The sequence below is a fragment of the Meriones unguiculatus genome, chromosome 9 (assembly GCF_030254825.1).
Source record: "Meriones unguiculatus strain TT.TT164.6M chromosome 9, Bangor_MerUng_6.1, whole genome shotgun sequence".
NCBI classification, from domain to species: Eukaryota; Metazoa; Chordata; class Mammalia; order Rodentia; family Muridae; genus Meriones; species Meriones unguiculatus.
The window spans coordinates 99,679,562-99,698,830 of NC_083357.1; the positions used below are offsets into that span (position 1 = coordinate 99,679,562).

At 36.2% G+C, this 19,269-nt stretch overlaps 1 protein-coding gene across 12 annotated transcripts in view; it reads right to left on the minus strand.

The window, feature by feature from the left end:
• The window catches only part of Mycbp2 (MYC binding protein 2), a 246,601-nt gene that overhangs the window by 200,594 nt on the left and 26,738 nt on the right, over window positions 1-19,269 (minus strand). For all 12 annotated transcript variants that reach the window (XM_060391563.1, XM_060391566.1, XM_060391565.1 and 9 more), the window contains exons 3-4: window positions 11,705-11,920; window positions 4,480-4,633 (exon numbers count right to left, since the gene is read on the minus strand). In XM_060391563.1, the coding sequence (XP_060247546.1) occupies window positions 4,480-4,633; window positions 11,705-11,920 (370 nt within the window). The remainder of the gene's footprint in view (window positions 1-4,479; window positions 4,634-11,704; window positions 11,921-19,269) is intronic.

Consider the following 19,269-nt stretch of genomic DNA (forward strand, 5'->3'; position numbering starts at 1 on the left):
TTCTTTTTTCTTGTCTTTCTCATCTATAATTCCTTTTATCTTTTCCTTTTAAATATTATCTTTTTTTTTACCTTTTTAATCTGTCTCTGCTCTGGATGAATGTCATGTTCCTTAAAATATTAGGTTTAAGATGAAGAAAATTATTACTAATTTAAATAAACAAATGTATATAATAAATTCTATGACATAAAATTTTTTGTTCTTTATTTCTAATTCTAAAGGTGTATGCATGGTACATGTACATGTGATGGCATGTGCATGCCATGATGCACATGTGGAAGTCAGAAAAAAACTTTTTAGAATCAGTTCTTTGCTGGGGATGTAATTCAGGCTTTCAGGTTTCTGTGAAAAGATCTTTACGTACTGATCCACATTATCAGCCCCAAGATAAATTATTTTAAAATTTTATTTTATTTTTAATTATGTATGTGTGAACATCTGTGTATGGGTGTGAACACATGAATGCAGATGCCCAAGGAGGGCAGAAGCGAGCATTGGAACCTCTGAGACTGGAGTCACATAGGTTGTGAGATGCCTCTCATGGGTTTGGGAACCAAATTCTGGCCTCTTTAGAAACACTATACACCCTTAACCACTGAGCCATCTCTCCATCCACACTAGAAAATATTTTGAATATGAATAATGAGGTAGAACATGACTCAGTATTCCCTAGCACTGTAACAGACCTTATAAACATCTACACGGCTCCACATATTTGCACCCTCTTCTTTCCTTCTCTACTCACTACAAAGCCTTTCTTTTGTTCACTAGTTATCACCTCTTCAGTCATTTTTCCCATCTCACAGGCTTACTGGATGCTGTGCTCTCAGCCTTGCACATTTAAAATTGAATTCACTCCTTCTTATTCAATCTTTAAATTATCAATGTAACATCTTTAGAGAACTGACTATCAGAGTTCTGGTTCCTCCATGCTGTCTGTCCACATTTGAAATTAGACACGGCCAATCACTTCATGCAATGCCAACAACAAAAATAACTGTGGAATACTTTCTTAACACCAAGCTGCCCTGGAAGAATGAGATGGCCTCCAGAGGCTCATGGATTTTAATGACTGGTGTCCAGCTCGTGGAACTATTTGGGAATGACTAGGAGATGTGGCCTTGTTGGAGGAGCTGTGTCACTGGAGACAGACTTGGAGATTTCAAAAGCCATTCCCAGTTAACTGTGTCTTTATCTGTGGATCAAGATTTCAGCTTTCAGCTACTGTTCCGGGGCCATGTCTGCCTGCCTGCTGCCATGCTGTGGGCCATGATATTCATGTACTAATCCAAATAAACTCTTTCCTTAATAAGTTACCTTGGTCATGGTGTCTTATCAGAGCAATAGAAAAGTAACTAAGATACAAGCACTGAAGATACTATTACATTTAAATAAATACTGGAGAATATCTTCTAATATTAAAATAGAAAAACAAGAAAATTCTCAGCCCACCCTTAGATGTTGCGCTATGCTATTGAGAACTGATGCATTCTGGCGGAGGGAGAGTCGGTTTTCTTCAGAGACAACACCTGATAGGCTGTTCATACTCTACTACATGACCCTACACCCAAGCGCATACTAGCAGCACTATGTGGATTCAGTGGCTTTAAAAATGAAAGATCACATGGATCTATTTGCACTCTTCTATATGCAGACATCCAGTTAGACTAGCACCATTTGTTGAAGATGCTTTCTTTTTTCCATTGTATGGTTTTGGCTTCTCTGTCAGAAATCAAGTATCTGTAGGTGTGGGTTTATTTCTGGGTCTTGGATTCAATTCTATTCATCAACTTATTATGCAGTTTTTATTACTATTGCTCTGTAGTACAGTGATAGTGATACCTTGGTGTACTTCCAGAAATTATTTTATTGTATAGAATTATTTTAGCTAAACTCAAGTCCAAGTGGATCAAAGACCTCAACATAAAACCGGACACTCTAAATCTAATAAAAGAGAAAGTGGGGAAATAGCCTTGAATACACTGGTAACAGGAGATAATTTTCTAAACAGAACACCAACAGCTTAAACACTAAACTGTTAAAAAATGGAACCTCATGAACCTGAAAAGTTTTTACAAGACAAAGAGCAATAGGACAAAATGGCAGCCTAGAGAATGGAAAAAAACTTCACCAACCCTGCATCTAAGAGAAGGCTAATATCCAAAACATACAAAGAACTGAAGAAATTAAACACCAACAAACCATATAACCCAATTTAAAAATGGGATACAGAGCTAAACAGAGAATTCTCAACAGAGGACTCTCTAGTGGCCCAGAAGTACCTAAAGAAATGTTCAACATCCTTATAATCACCAGGGAAATGTAAATCAAAATGACTCTGTGATTCCATCAGAATGGCTAAGATCAAAAACACAAATAACAGCTCATGCTAGCAAGGAGGTGGAGAAAGGGGAATACTCCTCCACTGCTGGTGGGAGTGCAAACTTGTACAACCACTGTGGAAAACAATCTGGAGGTTTTTCAGAAAATTGGGAATAGATCTACCTCAAGACCCAGCTATACCACTCCTGGGCATATACCAAAAAGATGCTCCACCATACCACAAGGACACTGTTCAACTATGTCCATAGCAGCTTTATTCATAATAGCCAGAAACTGGAACAACTTAGATGTCCCTCAACTGAAGAATAGATAAAGAAAATACAGTATATTTGCACAGTGGAATACTACTCAGCTATTAACAACAAAGACATTTTAAATGCCATCTTAGATATTCTAAATGCCATTATTCTGTTTCTTTGCTATCTTGTCTTATTTTAAATGTTTTTTTTTTGTTTTTTTTTTGTTTTTTTACTTCTATGACTTGATTTTTTATATAAGGGCTTTACTGTCATTTCATGTTTCAGTTTTGTTTAATCAAGGAAGTAATTTGGGTCCATAGTGCTAAATTATATTGAAACTTGTCTGCCCTTAGTTTAACTTAATGTCCCATTAGTTACCTTTTCTCATCATTTTTCCAGCTCACTCATTAAAAATATATAAAATAGCTTAACAGTTATACTGTAACAATCATACCATTTGTGACCAAAGACAGAAAAATCTAGCACATAATTAGTTTCTCAAAATGTAGGTCTAATAAAATTCAAATAGGTAGGACATAGTTGTACATGCCTATTAATCTTAGTACTTGAAAAGTCGGGGCAGAAAGAATGAAGTTTAAGGCCAGCTTGGGCTACATAACAAGGCTTCGTTTCAAAGAAAGAAAAGAAAAGAAAGGAAGGTAAGAAAGAAGGAAGGGAAGGAGGGAGGGAGGGAGGGAGGGAAAAAGAAAAAAATTTAGGTCAAAAAAAAAGTGAAGTGAAGCCAGATACAGAGAAGACGAATCAAAACTAATTCAGTCAACAGTGTTGTCCCCAGGCCACCAGCAGCAGTAATGTCCCAAAACTTATTCAAAGTACCAATGTTTGGTCCCAGTTTAAAGCTACTGCATGAAAAACTCCATACATGGGTGACAGAAGACTTAGATAGAAGCTGATGTTTGAGGATCATATCTCTATGGCTTTGAGAGTATTTACCTATATTGCTAAAACCACCTAGAAAATTCCAGACTGACAGGATACTCATGGTAAGCATCAGAGAAAAACAACAAGCCAACTAAAATTTATGCTTCCCCTACATTTCTATACAATCTGAAGAAAGTTCCTAGCTTTCTTACATGGTCATATGTTAAGCCTAAGTTACTAATATGAAAAGCAAATAATTCTAAAAGTTAAATAAACTTAAAGAAAAGCCAGTATCTTTAGGTAATGAAACATGCTACATGAGCTTCCTCTCCAAAACAATTTTTTTGTTGTTGCTGTTTATGATGAATAAATTTTAAAAAAAGTCCTCTCTTCAGAAATAATTGCACTGTTGGGGGTTATAACATTTCTTTCTTTCTTTCTCCACCTACTGTTTTAAATAATCTATATCTGTGGTTCTCAACCTTCCTAATGCTGTGACCCTTTAATACGGTTTCTCGTGTTGTGGTAACCCACAACCATAAAATTATTTTCACTGCTACTACATAACTGTAATTTTGCTACAGTTATGAATCATAATATAAATATCTGTTTTCTGACGGTCTTAGGCAGCCCCTGTAAAAGGGTGGTTGACCTCCAAAGGGGTTGTGACGCACAGGTTGAAAGCCTTTGCTCTAGAGTAACAAGTAAGGACAAGAAATGTGCACTTGCTACTTGACCATGGGTATTCACATTAACGAGGATTTTAGGGCTTGGGTGTGACTGTGGGATTTCAAGGATTTATGTTTTGTTTCTCCCCTAGTGTTATAACAACCAAGAAACAACTATGCATGAACCATAACTCTTTGACTGTAACTCTAGTAAAATATAGCAAAATAAGAGCAAAGTTGCATTCCTGCCTTTTCTACACCCAGTCAAAGGCTAGCTTCGTTTTTGCTCCTGTGCACGTTTCATGAGAAACGTGGTTCACTTTTAAGTGCTTCACTCAAGCTCTTACCTAGAACCTCTGGTGGCTCTGATTGGAGGCCTTCTGGTTGCTGGCCCTGAAGCACATTCAGCAGGGCTTGGAGGCTTCTCAGACACAGGGATGGATGAGAAAACCGAGTTTCCTTGATCAATTCAAAGACTTCACAAAGCCCAACCTCAATAATCTGTTTGATATGAAAAGAAAATGTCTAATACATATGTGAACAATACTTTTATACTCCATTTTGTACAAGTTATCTCATCAAATAAAGTGCTATGATACTTAAATAGAAAAGCAAAAACGAACAAAACAAAAACCCTTTTTTTAAACTTTAACATGAAGATTTTGAAAGACATCTAGCTATATGAAGGGCTAAGAACTAATGACATTATTCAAAGATCAGTTTGGATACAATGAAGCCATAGAAAGATTTGGTTAAAAAAAAAAAAAGAATGTGAGAGGGGGCTACAGCTGGGATGCAAATTGAATAACCTGTAATTAATATAAAAAAATTTAAAAATATCCAAAAAAAAGACTGGTTTCATCTCAGCCCTTCCGATGATGGTAAATTCGCAATATTATTATTTATAGGTAATGTCTGCTTTCTTTGGACAAGATGATCTTTAATGGAACTGAAAGCTGTTCTGCAAAACTATCACTGATATTTTAGTTTAATTTTAATAGTCCTCATTGGAAAAAGAAATCCCTAATTCTTCTTAGCAAAAGAACTAAATCTTTAGTTAAAAAACTACAAGAGAAAAGTTACAATGAGTTGCTATGATAACTTTGAAAAACTAATAACTAATAAAACACGAGGCAATAAAATTCTATTTCTTATCCAACATCAAGATTTTAAGAACCAGGCTTCAGGAAGTAGTCAATTATGTGCAGTTGACATTAAGAATTAAAATAAGAGAAAGTAGTAGAAATGCTTCAGATAATTACTAGAATATAATAATTCTATTAATATAAGTGAGATAATACTTTCTGTTGTGATTTTTATATTTATTTTATTTTATATTATAATTACATCATATATAATGTAAACATTATACATCATATAAATACACCTACACCCTTCTAAACACTTGTTTTGCAACTCACTAAAGGAGATATGAAGATATACTAGATCCTGTCTTCTGAGGTTTTTACTCTAGGAGGGTGAGCTATGCACCTAATGCTTACCCAATATAAATTTCTGTTACAGATTTTATTATATTATAGTATAACTGACTTTATTTTCATCGCTGAACTACTCTTTATGGACAAGGAACATCTCCTATGCTTAGCTCAGTGCTTAGCAAAAGTGAAGACACAATTAATATTCATCTAACGAGCTACTCATCTGTGTGTTAAAAGTTTTTTTAGACAAAGATGAAATTGTTGCAGACAAAATTCTACAGTTGTAGCTGTCATTTGTAAGGTTTCTCAGGTGCATAAATATAAGAAGTCAAATAACCAAAAGAATTAGTTTACAGAGTTATCTAAAATTCTAGCCTTAACTATACTTAAGTTTATCCAAGTTTATGCATAAAATTTCAATTCATTAAACACTTCTGTATTTTTTTTTCACCTGTGTTAGTTTATTTTCCTGGAATAGACTAGAAAATGAAATCATACTAAGATTTCCATTTGCTTATGTATTTAGAGGAAATCAAAACACTAAGTACAAAATATGCATCTTTTTTCTCAGGCAATGAAAGGCTACAATATTTTATTATTTAAGGCTGTTTACTCAATCATAATGACTTTTCATAATTCAAGGATTCTTTTTAGTTTTTTTAATTAATTAATTAATTTTTTATTATTAGTTACATTTTATTTACTTTGTATCCCAGCTGTAGCTCCTTCCCTCATTCCCTCCCAATCCCACCCTCATCTCCCTGTGCCTTTCCAAGTACACTGCTAGGGGAGGTCCTCTTCCCTTTCCATCTGACCCTAGCTTATCTGGTATCTTCAGGACTGGCTGCAATATCCTCCTCTGTGGCCTAGCAAAGCTGTTCCTCTTTAAAACTGACAGTTTTGGATGGGGCTCATTAAATAATGTTTTTTTATTTGTAGGCAGTGGTATTAAGTTGCAAGAATAAAAAGTTGAGACAAATTCCTTTCCCTCAAGAAAGCATTCTCTGGTTGAGACAACAAGCAAATCAATAAATAACTTGTCTAAAGCCTTGAAAATTACAGGGTGTACTAGGTATAGTAGAATATATACAATATATGGGGAAAAGGACATAGCACTAACTTAGGTAAGGTCAGAGGTGGCAGAAGTTAAATCAAAAAGGGCTTCATTTGTCAGCTGATTCAGTTGTTGTCTTCTTAATAAAAAATATTAAAGACCTACAGTTCATATCAGACCTACAGTTCATAAAATCAGACCTATTAGTTCATAAAAGTTACTTAGATGGTATTCAGCCAAATTAACTAAAGGCTGTGTAAACTAAGAGAGTGTCTAGAAAGGCAGTTATTGCACTTTTAGGAAGTGCTGATGTTGAAAATACTGTGGGACAATGTCTTCACTATAAAAATTGTTAAAGAAGTAGAACTGATAAGGATTAGTATATTAGCTACTTTTGTGTTATCTGTGACTGAAATAACCCCAGAAGCAACTTGAAGGCATTTATTGTGTCTAATGGATTCAGAAGGTTCTGTTCATGATTGGTTGACCTCATGCACCTGAGTAGAATGTGGTTTGACAGCAAGTAGAAGACAGATCTATTCACCTCATAGTGAAGAGGGAGCAGAGAAGGAAGCAGGATGAGTTTCAGAGTCAAGATCCTTTCCCAGAACCTGCCTCCAGTGACTTCCTTCTTCTAGTGGAACTTCATCTCCTATAGTCTGTAGACCCTTCCCAAATATTACTACAAGCCTCAGGTGACATTTCCTATTCAAACTCTAACATTTAGTAGTTAGTTGACTACCAAGGGCTGAAGTGGATGACAGAATGACAAAAGTCTCAATGTTTCAGGGTGGCAATGTCATCCATCTATGGGAAAAGGGAAGACTGGAGAAAAATTACTATCTGGCTAGAATGATGAAGAGATTTAGCTCTCTCTCAACAGCCTAATTTTAAATCAGATGGGAAACATTTAGTGTGTGGCTAAAGCTTTAAAGGGAGATACCAATGAGAAATGTAGATTCAATAAATATCTCTGCATTGATATAAGCCAAAAAAAATTTAAGAGAAATATGAGAAGGTCTAAACCAAAAGCATTATTTGAAAGTATAAATTTGCCCTGAAATATTGACAGAACACCCTCCCTCCAGGTGTGAAGGGAAGGGAAGAAGATTGGAAATAGCCAGCCACAGGCTTATTGTGTGATAGAGAATAGGAGTAGACATCCACGCCATGAAAAGCAAATTCTTTTTTCCCTCTCCACTTCTTCTCCCTCCTTTGCTTCCCATTCCCTCTTCTTCCCTTTTAAGCTTAAATATTTTTAACTTAATTTAATTTATATATTTATTTATCACATTTATTCACTTTGTATCCCCACTTCAGGCTCCTCTCTCATCTCCTCCCAGTCCCAACCGCCCTCTCTTCCCCTATGCTCTTTCCCTAGTCCCCTGATAGGGGAGTTCCTCCTACCTTTCCATCTTACCCTAGCTTATCAGGTCTCATCAAGGTTGGCTGCATCATCTTTCTCTGTGGCCTGGCAAGACTGCACCCCCCAGGAGGAGATGATCCAAGAGCCAGGCACTGAGTTCATGTCAGAGACAGGCCCTGAACCCTTTACTAGGGACCCCACTTGGAAACTGAGCAGCCAATGGGCTTCCTTTGATAGGGGGTTTAGGTCCTCTCCTTCCATGGTCCTTAGTTGGGAGTATCTGTCTCTATGGGGGGCCCTGGGCCCAGGTATTTTGGCTCTGTTGTTCTTGTGGAGTTCCTGTCCCCTCCAAGTCTTTCTATCTCCCTCTTCTTCCATAAGGATTCTGGCACTCTGCCCAGAGTTTGGCTATGAGTCTCAATATCTCCTTCAATACCCTGGGGGATAGAGTCTTTCAGAGGTCCTCTGTGGAAGGCTCCTGTCCTGTTCCTAGGCATATACCTAAAAGATGCCCCACCATTCAATAAGGACATTTGTTCAACGATGTTCACAGAAGCTTTATTTGTAATAGCCAGAACCTGGAAACAACCTAGATACCCCTCAACAGAGAAATGGATAGATAACGTGTGGTACATTTACACAATGGAATACTACTCAGCAACTAAAAACAAGGAAATCATGAAATTTGCAGGCAAATTGTGGAAAGTAGAAAAGACCATCCTAAATGAGGTAACCCAGAAGCAGAAAGATGCATATGATATATACTCACTTATAAGTGGACATTAGCCATATAATATAGGATAAACATACTAAAATCTATAGTCCTAAAGAAAGCTAAACAACAAGGAGGACCCTAGGGAAGATGCTGAAACCTCATTCAGAAGGGCAAACATGATAAACATTGGAAGTAGAAGAAGACAAGGAACAGAATAAGCTTATTATTTTTATAATTTGTAAATACGATTTGCTTTATAGAAACAATTTTAAGAGGTGGTGCACCTTGCAATAACATACAAATCTGTGTCTCATTTCTACTTGAGTTTTAAAAAATCTGTAAGCATTACAACTGATTTTAAAATTTCTTAATAATACAAAACCTGCCATAACCAGAAGAAAGAAAAGGAGAAAAAAAAAATCTCAGATGAAAAAAGGGAAACGCCACAAAGACAGGAGGAGGGAGAGCAAGACAACCTCAAATGATAAAGGTCTCACCCCTTTCCTTTATCAGGTTCTGATGTGAAGATAAGGACCGCCAAGGCGTATCACCTGAGATGCTCACTCTCTACTCATGGCATGGGCCAGGAAGCACTGACTACCATAAAGAGGCACCTTTCTACTTCCTCTTCTCTTTCATATCTCTTTCATTATAGGATCACACTGGGGTTCTGAAAGCTTCATTTCCTTGCATATTTATCACTAAATTACAGGATACTTTGGGAAGTAGCTATAATCAAATACACCTATACATTCCATTGTTTGGCCCTAACCTAACATTTGTAACAACTCTCATTTACTGAGCACTTTACACTCATTAACTCATTTAATCCTAACTGCAATCCTATGAGGTGCATTATACTCTCAACATGTAGATGATAAAGTGGAGGTATCCATTCACCTAGTATTAACTAGCTTGTTTTGGGATTTTGTTTTGTTTTTTTGGAGACAGGGTTTCTAAATGTAGCCTTGGCTGTCCTAGATTCACTTTGTAAACCATCCTGGCCTTGAACTCACAGAGATCTGCCTGCTTCTGCCTCAGCCTCTGCCTTCCTGAGTGCTGGGATTAAAGGTACGTGCCACCATGCCCAGCTAACAGCTAATCATTTTAATGGCATTTCAATTTAAGCAATTTGGCTTCAACCACATGATTTTTAATCATTATTCCCTGTTTCCAGGAAGCAAAGTCTATTGTGGAAAGCATTAACCAATTATTCTTTTAGGACTTTTTTTTTAATGATTTCCTTTAGACACTGTTAACCATACTAAGAAAATGTTAAGAATGATTGATTCTTCACTAGTCACTTTTATCTTTTAAAACAGTCTAATAATAAGTTTTTCCTAAGTATTTGGTATATCCTAATCTAGCTTTTGGTATTTATTCAACATCTATAATATTATATAAAAGATTTCTCTGAACTTCTGATTTCCTTCCCAATAATGAATTTAATTACCATGGTATCTCAGTGTAGTATGACCTTCCCCAGTAGCACAGTATTCTTACAAGAAGTATACGACACTCCGAGGGTTATCCTACTTTTTTTCTTTCAACTTCCTTAAGGAAGCAGAAGAAATCATAATTAAGAGACCATGATCAAAAAAAAAAAGGAGACCATGATCTACACCTTCAGGAGTGAAACAATAAGTATGTTCATTTTAGGTTATAAGAAGCTAGGAGAGAAGGTACAGTTAGACACTAGAGAAAAGGAAAAGTAGAAAGACACACATTCTAAGAATAATGGTCAAGAAGCAAGAAAGGTCAAAAAGCCTCCCCTCACTTATGAACAGAAAGCAAGTCATCTTGAGACTAAGATGCAATAAACCCAACAGTGCAATCAAGTACAATGCATACTTAGAAACAGCTACCACAGGCCATGCCAGAGAAATCAGCCCAGGAACATGAAATCCATCTATCCCCATAATTCAAGTAAGGTATTCCATGTTAAAAAACAAAACAAACAAACAAACAAACAAAAAACTAAAAGATACCTTGTAAAAAAGTTTTCAAGATAGTTTTAAAGCACCAATTTAATAACATATAAATGATTTTTTGGCAAAAGAATCACTTTTGTTTGTAAGAAAGCAGTTCACATGAATCATAAATAGAGATGCCATTTTCTTTTCTTTTTTTCTTTTTGTTAGGAATACTATAATAACTCTAAGGCTGTTGCTATAACTCATCAGCAGTACCAGCACTGAATAAGGAGGACCTGGTTTTGATTCTTACTGCTACGAAAGAAGAAAACAAAACAGAAACAGGAGAGAAAGATAAAGGGAAGTCTCCTAGTGTGTGTGTGTGTGTGTGTGTGTGTGTGTGTGTGTGTGTGTGATAAAATTAGTCATGATGTAAACAAATACTTAATACAAACTACATTAAGAGTAATTTGTTCAGCCATAACACGAAATAGTTTATATACTGCTTATAATAGGAAGTGATATCGGAACAGTATGGACTGTTTTTCATCTCATTTTTCCCCTGTAGTCCATGTGGGCAAAATAGTAAGAGTGCAGTTACAAGATTAAAGAGATAAGAAAAAAGCTTTCATTTTAGCTGCTACTAAGGAAGCATTCCAGTTCTATTCAAGACCTAAACTTGATCCTGTTTCCAGGGCTAGCTCTCCGTCATGTCCTCTTATGATCACCTAAATGAAAGCACACTGGCTCAGCGCTTCTCTTCTGTCTGCCTCTGTTCCGTGTCTCCACACAAGCATATACATGTTACTGCTTGCACAATAACAGCCCTTAAAAAGCTACAACCCACTGACCTCACTGCATTTGCTTCCTGTACTCATCCACTATGATGCAATCACTGACTTGGTTAGCTAGTTTAAAAAGTCCTACAGAATTTTCCTGGTCTACCCCAAACCTATTTTTATCCACAAGCCATGTTATTTTTAGTGCATGGTTTTAGAAAAGACAGGGTATCTCAGGAATGTATGTGTATGTATGATAACCAGAGCATGTGTAGGCAATGATCTAAATAGAATTCTGTGGCTTACCTTTGGCAGCTTGATAGGGGGCTCTTTGGACTCCTCTTCCTCATCACTGTCTGATTCTCCACTCTGTACAGAGTTCTTAGATGTAGCTGCAAGTGACGTTTCCTTTTTCTGCCATTCCAAAACGCAATGACGTACATTACAGTAAATATTGAAGGCAGAGGGATTGCTATGTAGTTTGATATCTGGTATAATTACTGTATTCTCCAAGTTTTCAGACTGAAATATAAAACAAAATTTCTGGTTCACATTCATTTTAATTATCATTTCATTTTAAATAAGAAAAACAGACTAAACTGACTTGCATATCTTACATAACTGAAAAAACAAATTATTTTATTATTATATTTCAAGTACCACAAACAGTCTGAAAATACCTCCCTTTTTCTATACAGAATTGGAGGACAGAAACAATATCTATTTAAGTAAGAAATATGTTAAAGTTAAATCAGTATGAAACTTGTGAATATATCTTTCAAAATGTTAAAAACAGATAACATAAAATTATTAATACTGTATTAAAAGTAATACATAATGAGAAATACTTAATCAATAAACAATGTTGAAACCAGAAAAGCAATCAGTATAACTAATTCCTTAAGAGAACAAGTGTAATAAAGCAGTAAACATAAGATACTATAAATAAAAATTGTTGGAGTAATGTTTTTGTGTACCATGTATTCAAACGCTGATTTCTGTACCCAGAAATCCGACTACAGGCTGGACTTTGGCATTGTAATTATTATGAAACATCATCTGTCCTAGTGTTTTGTAAACATTGTTCCTTCATCATCTTTTGATTGATTTTAATAGAAATCTAATGGCCAAAAAGATGAGGCAGGATTAGGAGGCGGGACTTCCAGGGAGAGAGAGGGAAGCCTGGGAAAGGAAAGGGAACAAGAGGTGTCACCCACTGCACACTGATAAAGAAGCAGGTGGCAGGAAGAAACTAAGAAGGACAGGTAATGGGCCACGTGCTTAGCATGTAAGCCAGGCCAGTATTGCCAGGTTAAGAATAACTCAGAATCTGCCCAGTTTGGTGTCCATAAGCTAATAATAAATATGTATGTCTCTGTGTCATTATTCAGGAGCTGGGGCAGACATACAAAGTCTTTACTGATACAAAAAATGGTAAAAGCATTTGACAAAATCCCAATACCAATATACAATTTAAAAAAAAAGTCTAAGCAAATCAATTATGGAAAGGTATTTTCTCAACTAGATTAGGAGTAACTATAGCATACCTTTATCAGACATGAAAATAGACCGCCTCACTCCTAAGATTGCAAACAAGGCAAAGGCCAACACTCTCAGGAATTAAACTCAGTGTTGTGCTACTTTTCTAATGTAGTAACCCAATAAAAATGGCTAAGAAGAAAAGCATCTAGAAATGCCTTTATTTCCTGAGACATGTAGACAATTTTAAGAAAAATCTACTAGAAATAATATGCAGGTATAGTAAAATGACAATATACAAAGTATAAATAAATATCCATATATAAAGAAATGAACAAAAATACCATTTGGCATTGATGTTTATTTATGGACCTTTTTCTGTGTCTTTCTCGGTGTTGTATCTATTTGTGTCTTCTCACTGTTTACGTACTGAATTCTCTTTCTGTTTGTTCTACTGTGGAGTTTTAACAATACTGTATATGGAGACATGGTTCAGTGGTAAAGAGCTCTTGCTCTTGTAGAGGACCTGGGTTTGATTCCCAGTACCCACATACCCACATGCAGGGAAACACAAATCCACACAAAATAATAAAATAATTAAATCTAAAAAAATTAATGCCAGTTTGAAAAGAATGCAATTGAAGTCTCTGACGTGGAAAAACATCTGCAAAATACTAATCTCCTGAATACTAATAACTATTTGGAAAATATACAGTATTGTTAAAACTCCACAGTAGAACAAACAGAAAGAGAATTCAGTACGTAAACAGTGAGAAGACACAAATAGATACAACACCGAGAAAGACACAGAAAAAGGTCCATAAATAAACATCAATATCATTAGGCCTTAGGCATGATGTAAGCGAAAATGAGATAGAGCTATCAGAATCCCTAAAATTACCAACCCTAGAAAGTGGAAAAGATGGAGATAGTTACAACACTAATAGGTAAGTAATAATTATACGGCCACTCTGGAAAAAATATTTCTTACAAAACTAAACAATGTCTCTACAATAGAACCCAATAATTTCATCCACATTAAATAAAGACTATGTTCACACCAAGACCAGGAAGTAGATTTTCTTCGATTTATTAAAAAAAAAATACCTCCAAACTAAAAACTAAAACTCCAAACTAAAACCAGGTGTCTGAATTTTTTTGTTTTTGTGTTCTGTTTGTTTTGGTTTGCTTTGCTTTTGTTTGTTTCAAGAGAGGGTTTCTTGTATAGCCTCTGCTGTCCTGGACTCAATCTATAAACCAGACTGGACTGAAACTCAGAAAGCCTGCCTCTGCCTCCTGAGTGCTAGCATTAAAGGTGTGCACCACTACTACCTGGCCCAGGTGTCTTTTTACTGGGTAAAATACTAAACTGTAGTACAGCCATAGTGGGATATGACTAATCACCAACAGAAAAAGAATGAACTATTAATATGTACAACAAGTAGAATGAAGTCAAAGAAATTACATAAAGTTTTTTAAAAAGACAATTCTGCAAGTTTAGATACTAGCACATTTAAGTAATATTTTTGAAATAGCAAGACTGTTGTGAGGAAGAAGAGATCTGTAGCTGCCTAAACCTAAGAAGACGATGGAAGTGACATGTTTGGCTATAAAGAATAGCAATGTAATCCACCATACAAACAAACTGAAAGAAAAGACATGAACAACTTATTAGATGCTGAAAAAGCCTTTGACAAAAACCCAACATACCTTCAGGGTAAAAGTCTTAGAGAGACCAGGGATATAAAGGACATATATAAACATATTGAAGACAACTTACAATAAGCCAATAGCCAACATCAAATTCAATGGAGTGAAACTCAAAGCAATTCCACTAAAATTAGGAATAAGACAAGACTGTCCACTCTCTCCATATCTATTCAATACAGTACTAGCTATAGCAATAAGACAACTGAAGAAGGTCAAGGGGAAACGAATTGGAAAGAAATCAGAGCATCCCTATTTGCAAATGACAGTATACATAAGTGATCCCCAAAATTCTATGTGAGAACTCCTTCAGCTAATAAACACTTTCAGCAAAATGGCTGGATAAAAAAAAATTAACTCAAAAAAAAAAATCAGTAGCCCTCTTGTATACAAATGACAAAAGGGCTGAGAAAGAAATTAGTGAAACTACACCCTTCACAATAACCACCAATAATATAAAGTATTTTGGTGTAAATCTAACGAAGGAGGTGAAAGACCTGTATGACAAGTACCTCAAGTTTCTGAAGAAAGAAACTGAGAAGAAGATATCAAAAGATGGAAAGATCTCCCATGCTCATGGATCAGGAGGACTAACATAGTAAAAATGGCCATTTGGCCAAAAGCAATCTACAGATTCAACACAGTCCCCATCAAAATTCCAACACAATTCTTTTCAGACCTTGAATGAACAATATGGAAACTTCATATGGAAAAATAAAAAATCCAATATAGCTAAAACAATCCTGAACAACAACAACAACAACAAAAACTTCCAAAAGTATAACCATCCCTGATTTCAAGCTATTCTACAGTGTTACGGTAATAAAAGCCACATGCTACTAGTATAAAAACAGACAGGCTGATCAATGGAATTGGGTTGAAGACCCAGAAGTAAATCCACACACTTATGAACAACTGATTTTTGATAAAGAAGCCAGAAATATACAGTGGAATAAAGAAAGCATCTTTAACCAAATGTGCTGACCTAATGGTATGGAAGAATGTAAATAAATCTGTAGCTATCAGCCTGAAAAAAAAAATCTTACATCCAAGAATATCAAAGACTTCAACATAAAACCACATACACTGTACCTGATAGATGAAAAAGTGGGGTATAGCCTTGAATGCATTGGTACAGGAGAAAACTTTCTGAACAGAACACCAATAGCACAGGAGGTAAGATCAGCAATCCATAAATGAGACCTCATGAAACTGAAAAGCTTCTATATGGCAAAAGACACTATCAAAAGGACAAAACTACAGATGGAAAAAGATCTTGACCAACTCCACATTTGACAGAGGGTTAATATCCAAATTATATAAAGAAGTCAAGAAACTAGGCATCAACAAACAAAACAATAGAATTAAAAAATGAGGTACAGACCCAACAGAATCCTCAATACAGAAACCTCAAATGTTCAATGTCCTTTAGTCATCAGGAAAATGCAAATCAAAACTACTCTGAGATTCCTACTTACCCCTATCAGAATGCCTAATATCAAAAACTCAAGTGACAGCACATGCTGGCAAGGATGTAGAGCAAGGAGAATACTCCTCTCTTGCTGGTGGGAGAACAAGCTTGTACAGCCACAAGGGAAATCAATATAGTAATTCCTCAGAAAATTGGGAATCAATCTACTTTGAGACCCAGTTATACCTCTTCTGGGCATATACCCAATGGATGCTCCACCATACCACAAGCACATTTGCTCAACTGTGTTCATAGCAGCTTTACTCCTAATAGCCAGAAACTGGAAACAATGTAGATGTTCCTAAACAGAAGAATGGGCAACATTTACATAACAAGAGTGTTACTTAGCTATTAAAAAAAAAAAAAAGACATAAAATTTTCAGTTAAATAGATGGAACCACAAAAAAATCATCCTGAGTAAGGTAACCCAGACCCAGAAAGATAAATATAGTATGTATTCACTAATAATAAAAGTACAATGGGGTGTGATGGGAAAAAATGGCCTCCAAGAAAGCTACATCCTAATCCAAGAACCCATGAGAATATGACAGTTTTACATTCGAAAGGGGGACTCTGTAGATGTGACTAAATTAAGAACCCTGCAAAGAAAAATTGTGATACATTATCCGAATAGGCAATGTATTCGTAAATGTGGTCCATACATTAAGGAGAGATACAGGGGCGTGAGAAAAGGAGATTTACCAGAAAACTGCCATAATGGTACAGCAGGAAGAACACTACTACCTCTGGCTTTGCTGTACCAAACAGGCCATGGGATAAGGAATGAAGCAGTCTATAAAAACTGGAAAAGATAATCAATGTGTATCCTTCCTAGAGCCTCTAGAAGAAAGATAGTTTTGTTAGCATCTTGATTCCAATCCACTGAGATCCATTTGGGATTATGGAACTGTAAGATAACTTTTGTGGTGTTTGGTTTATTTTGTTCTGTTAGATTTATTTATGTTTGTGTGTTCTGTTACGTGTATGCACCTGCACCACGTGACTGCCTGGTTCACAGTGAGGCCAGAAAAGGGCATCAAATCCCCTGGAAGTGGAGATATGGCTGTAGCTACTATGTGAGTACTGGCACTGAAACTCAGATGCTCTACAGGGAACAGAAGTTAAAAATCTGAATGACTACATTTATTAGAGGTGCTTTATATATTAAGAAGAATTTCCTGAGGGAGGCAGAGGCAAGCGGATCTTTGTGAGTTCAAAGCCAGCCTGGTCTACAAAGTGAGTCCAGGACAGACAAGGCTACACAGAAAAACCCTATCTTGGAAAAAAAAGAAATTGTACAACAGATGATAACACTGAAAACTTATTATTTACCCTTTCATCCAGTAATACTTTCCTTGGAGTAACTAACTCTTGCTTTGCTAACTCTTGCTTTGTCCAGGCATTTCTGAATTACAAACAAAACAATTCAGTTTAACTAAATTCATCTATTTTCTTAGCCAAGGTGAATGCTGCAAATCAGTAAAATATCCTAAGACTTTCTGCTAGAACTTGTAAATGTGATTGTCAATTACTAAAAGAAAATGAAGCTGACAGTCAGAAGCTTCAGTCCACTGCAAAATACAAAGAGAACAAATGAGATAAAGATGCAAATTTGGTGATATTATTTAATTCCTGCATCTACCTATGTTTAACATAAACTAAAATAAACTCCATCCTCCTGCTATCTTATTTTTGATTTATTATTTTCAAGTTGACTTTGCTCAGTTAACATCAGCAAAAATATTAATTTTAAAAAGCAAGGAACATTTCTATCTGGAAGTCAAATACAATATACAGATCAGTTAAGCTCCTGCTTCTGTAACCCAAAATAGAAGAGTTCAGAAACCACAGTTAAAACTATGTTCTTCTTCCTATTTAGGTTTCACACGACTGCTATTCAGTGGAAAAGATTCTTCTATAGAAAGAATGCTCTGGACCACAGAAGACCTCTGAAAGACTCTACCCCAGCAGGGTATCAAAACATATGCTGAGACACATAACCAAACTTTGGGCAGAGTGCAGGGAATCTTATGAAAAAAGGGGGAGATAGAAAGACCTGGAGGGGACGAGAGCTCCAAAAGGAGAACAATAGAACCAAAATATCTGAGCACAGGAGTCTTTTCTGAGAGTGATATTCCAACCAAGGACCATTCAAGGATATAACCTAGAACCCCTGCAAAGATGTAGCCCATGGCAACTCAGGGTCCAAGAGGGTTCCCCAGTAATAGGAACTGGGACTGTCTCTGACATAAACTCATGGGCTGGCTCTTTGATCACCTCAGCCTGAGGGAGGAGCAGCCTTACCAGTCCACAGAGAAAGTCAATGCAGCCAGTCCTGATGAGACATGATAGACTAGGGTCAGATGGATGGGCAGGAGGACCTCCCCTATCATTGGACTGAAAGAGGAAAAGAGGGAAGGAGGGAGGTTTGGGAGGGAATGGGGGAGGGGGCTACAGCTGGGATACAAAGTGAATAAACTGTAATTAATAAAAATTAAATTAAATTTTAAAAAAAGAAAGCTCTGGTCCCAGAAAAAGAAAAAAAAAGCTAGAGAGACTTTTTGACAGGATTTCTATAGTAAGTAGAACAAGATACCTGGTCCCTTAAGAACCAATTCAAACAGTATGTACTGCCTTTTCTTTTGCATAGCTATAACTAATCAAAAGAAGTTATGAGTATACGGAGAAATAAAAAACCCAGAATCTCCAAAACGATCCTGTACAACAACAGATCATCTGGAGGTATCTCCATCCCTGATCTCAAGCTGTACTACAGGGCAACAGTAATAAAAACTGCATGGTATTGGCATAGAAACAGAAAGGAGGATCAATGGAACCGCATAGAAGACCCAGAAATAAACCCACACACCTATGAATACTCAATATTTGACAAAGAAGCCAAATCCATTCAATGGAAAAAAGACAGCATCTTCAACAAATGGTGCTGGACAAACTGGATGTCTACATGCAGAAAAATGAAAATAGATCCATATTTATCACCCTGCACAAAACTAAAGTCAAAGTGGATCAAGGACCTCACCATAAAACCAGATACTCTAAATCAGTTGGAAAAAAAAGTGGGGAACACCCTAGAACTCATTGGCACAGGAGACAACTTCCTGAACAGAACACCAACAGCACAGGCTCTAAGAGCAACAATCAATAAATGGGACCTCATGAAACTGAAAAGCTTCTGTAAAGCAAAAGACACTGT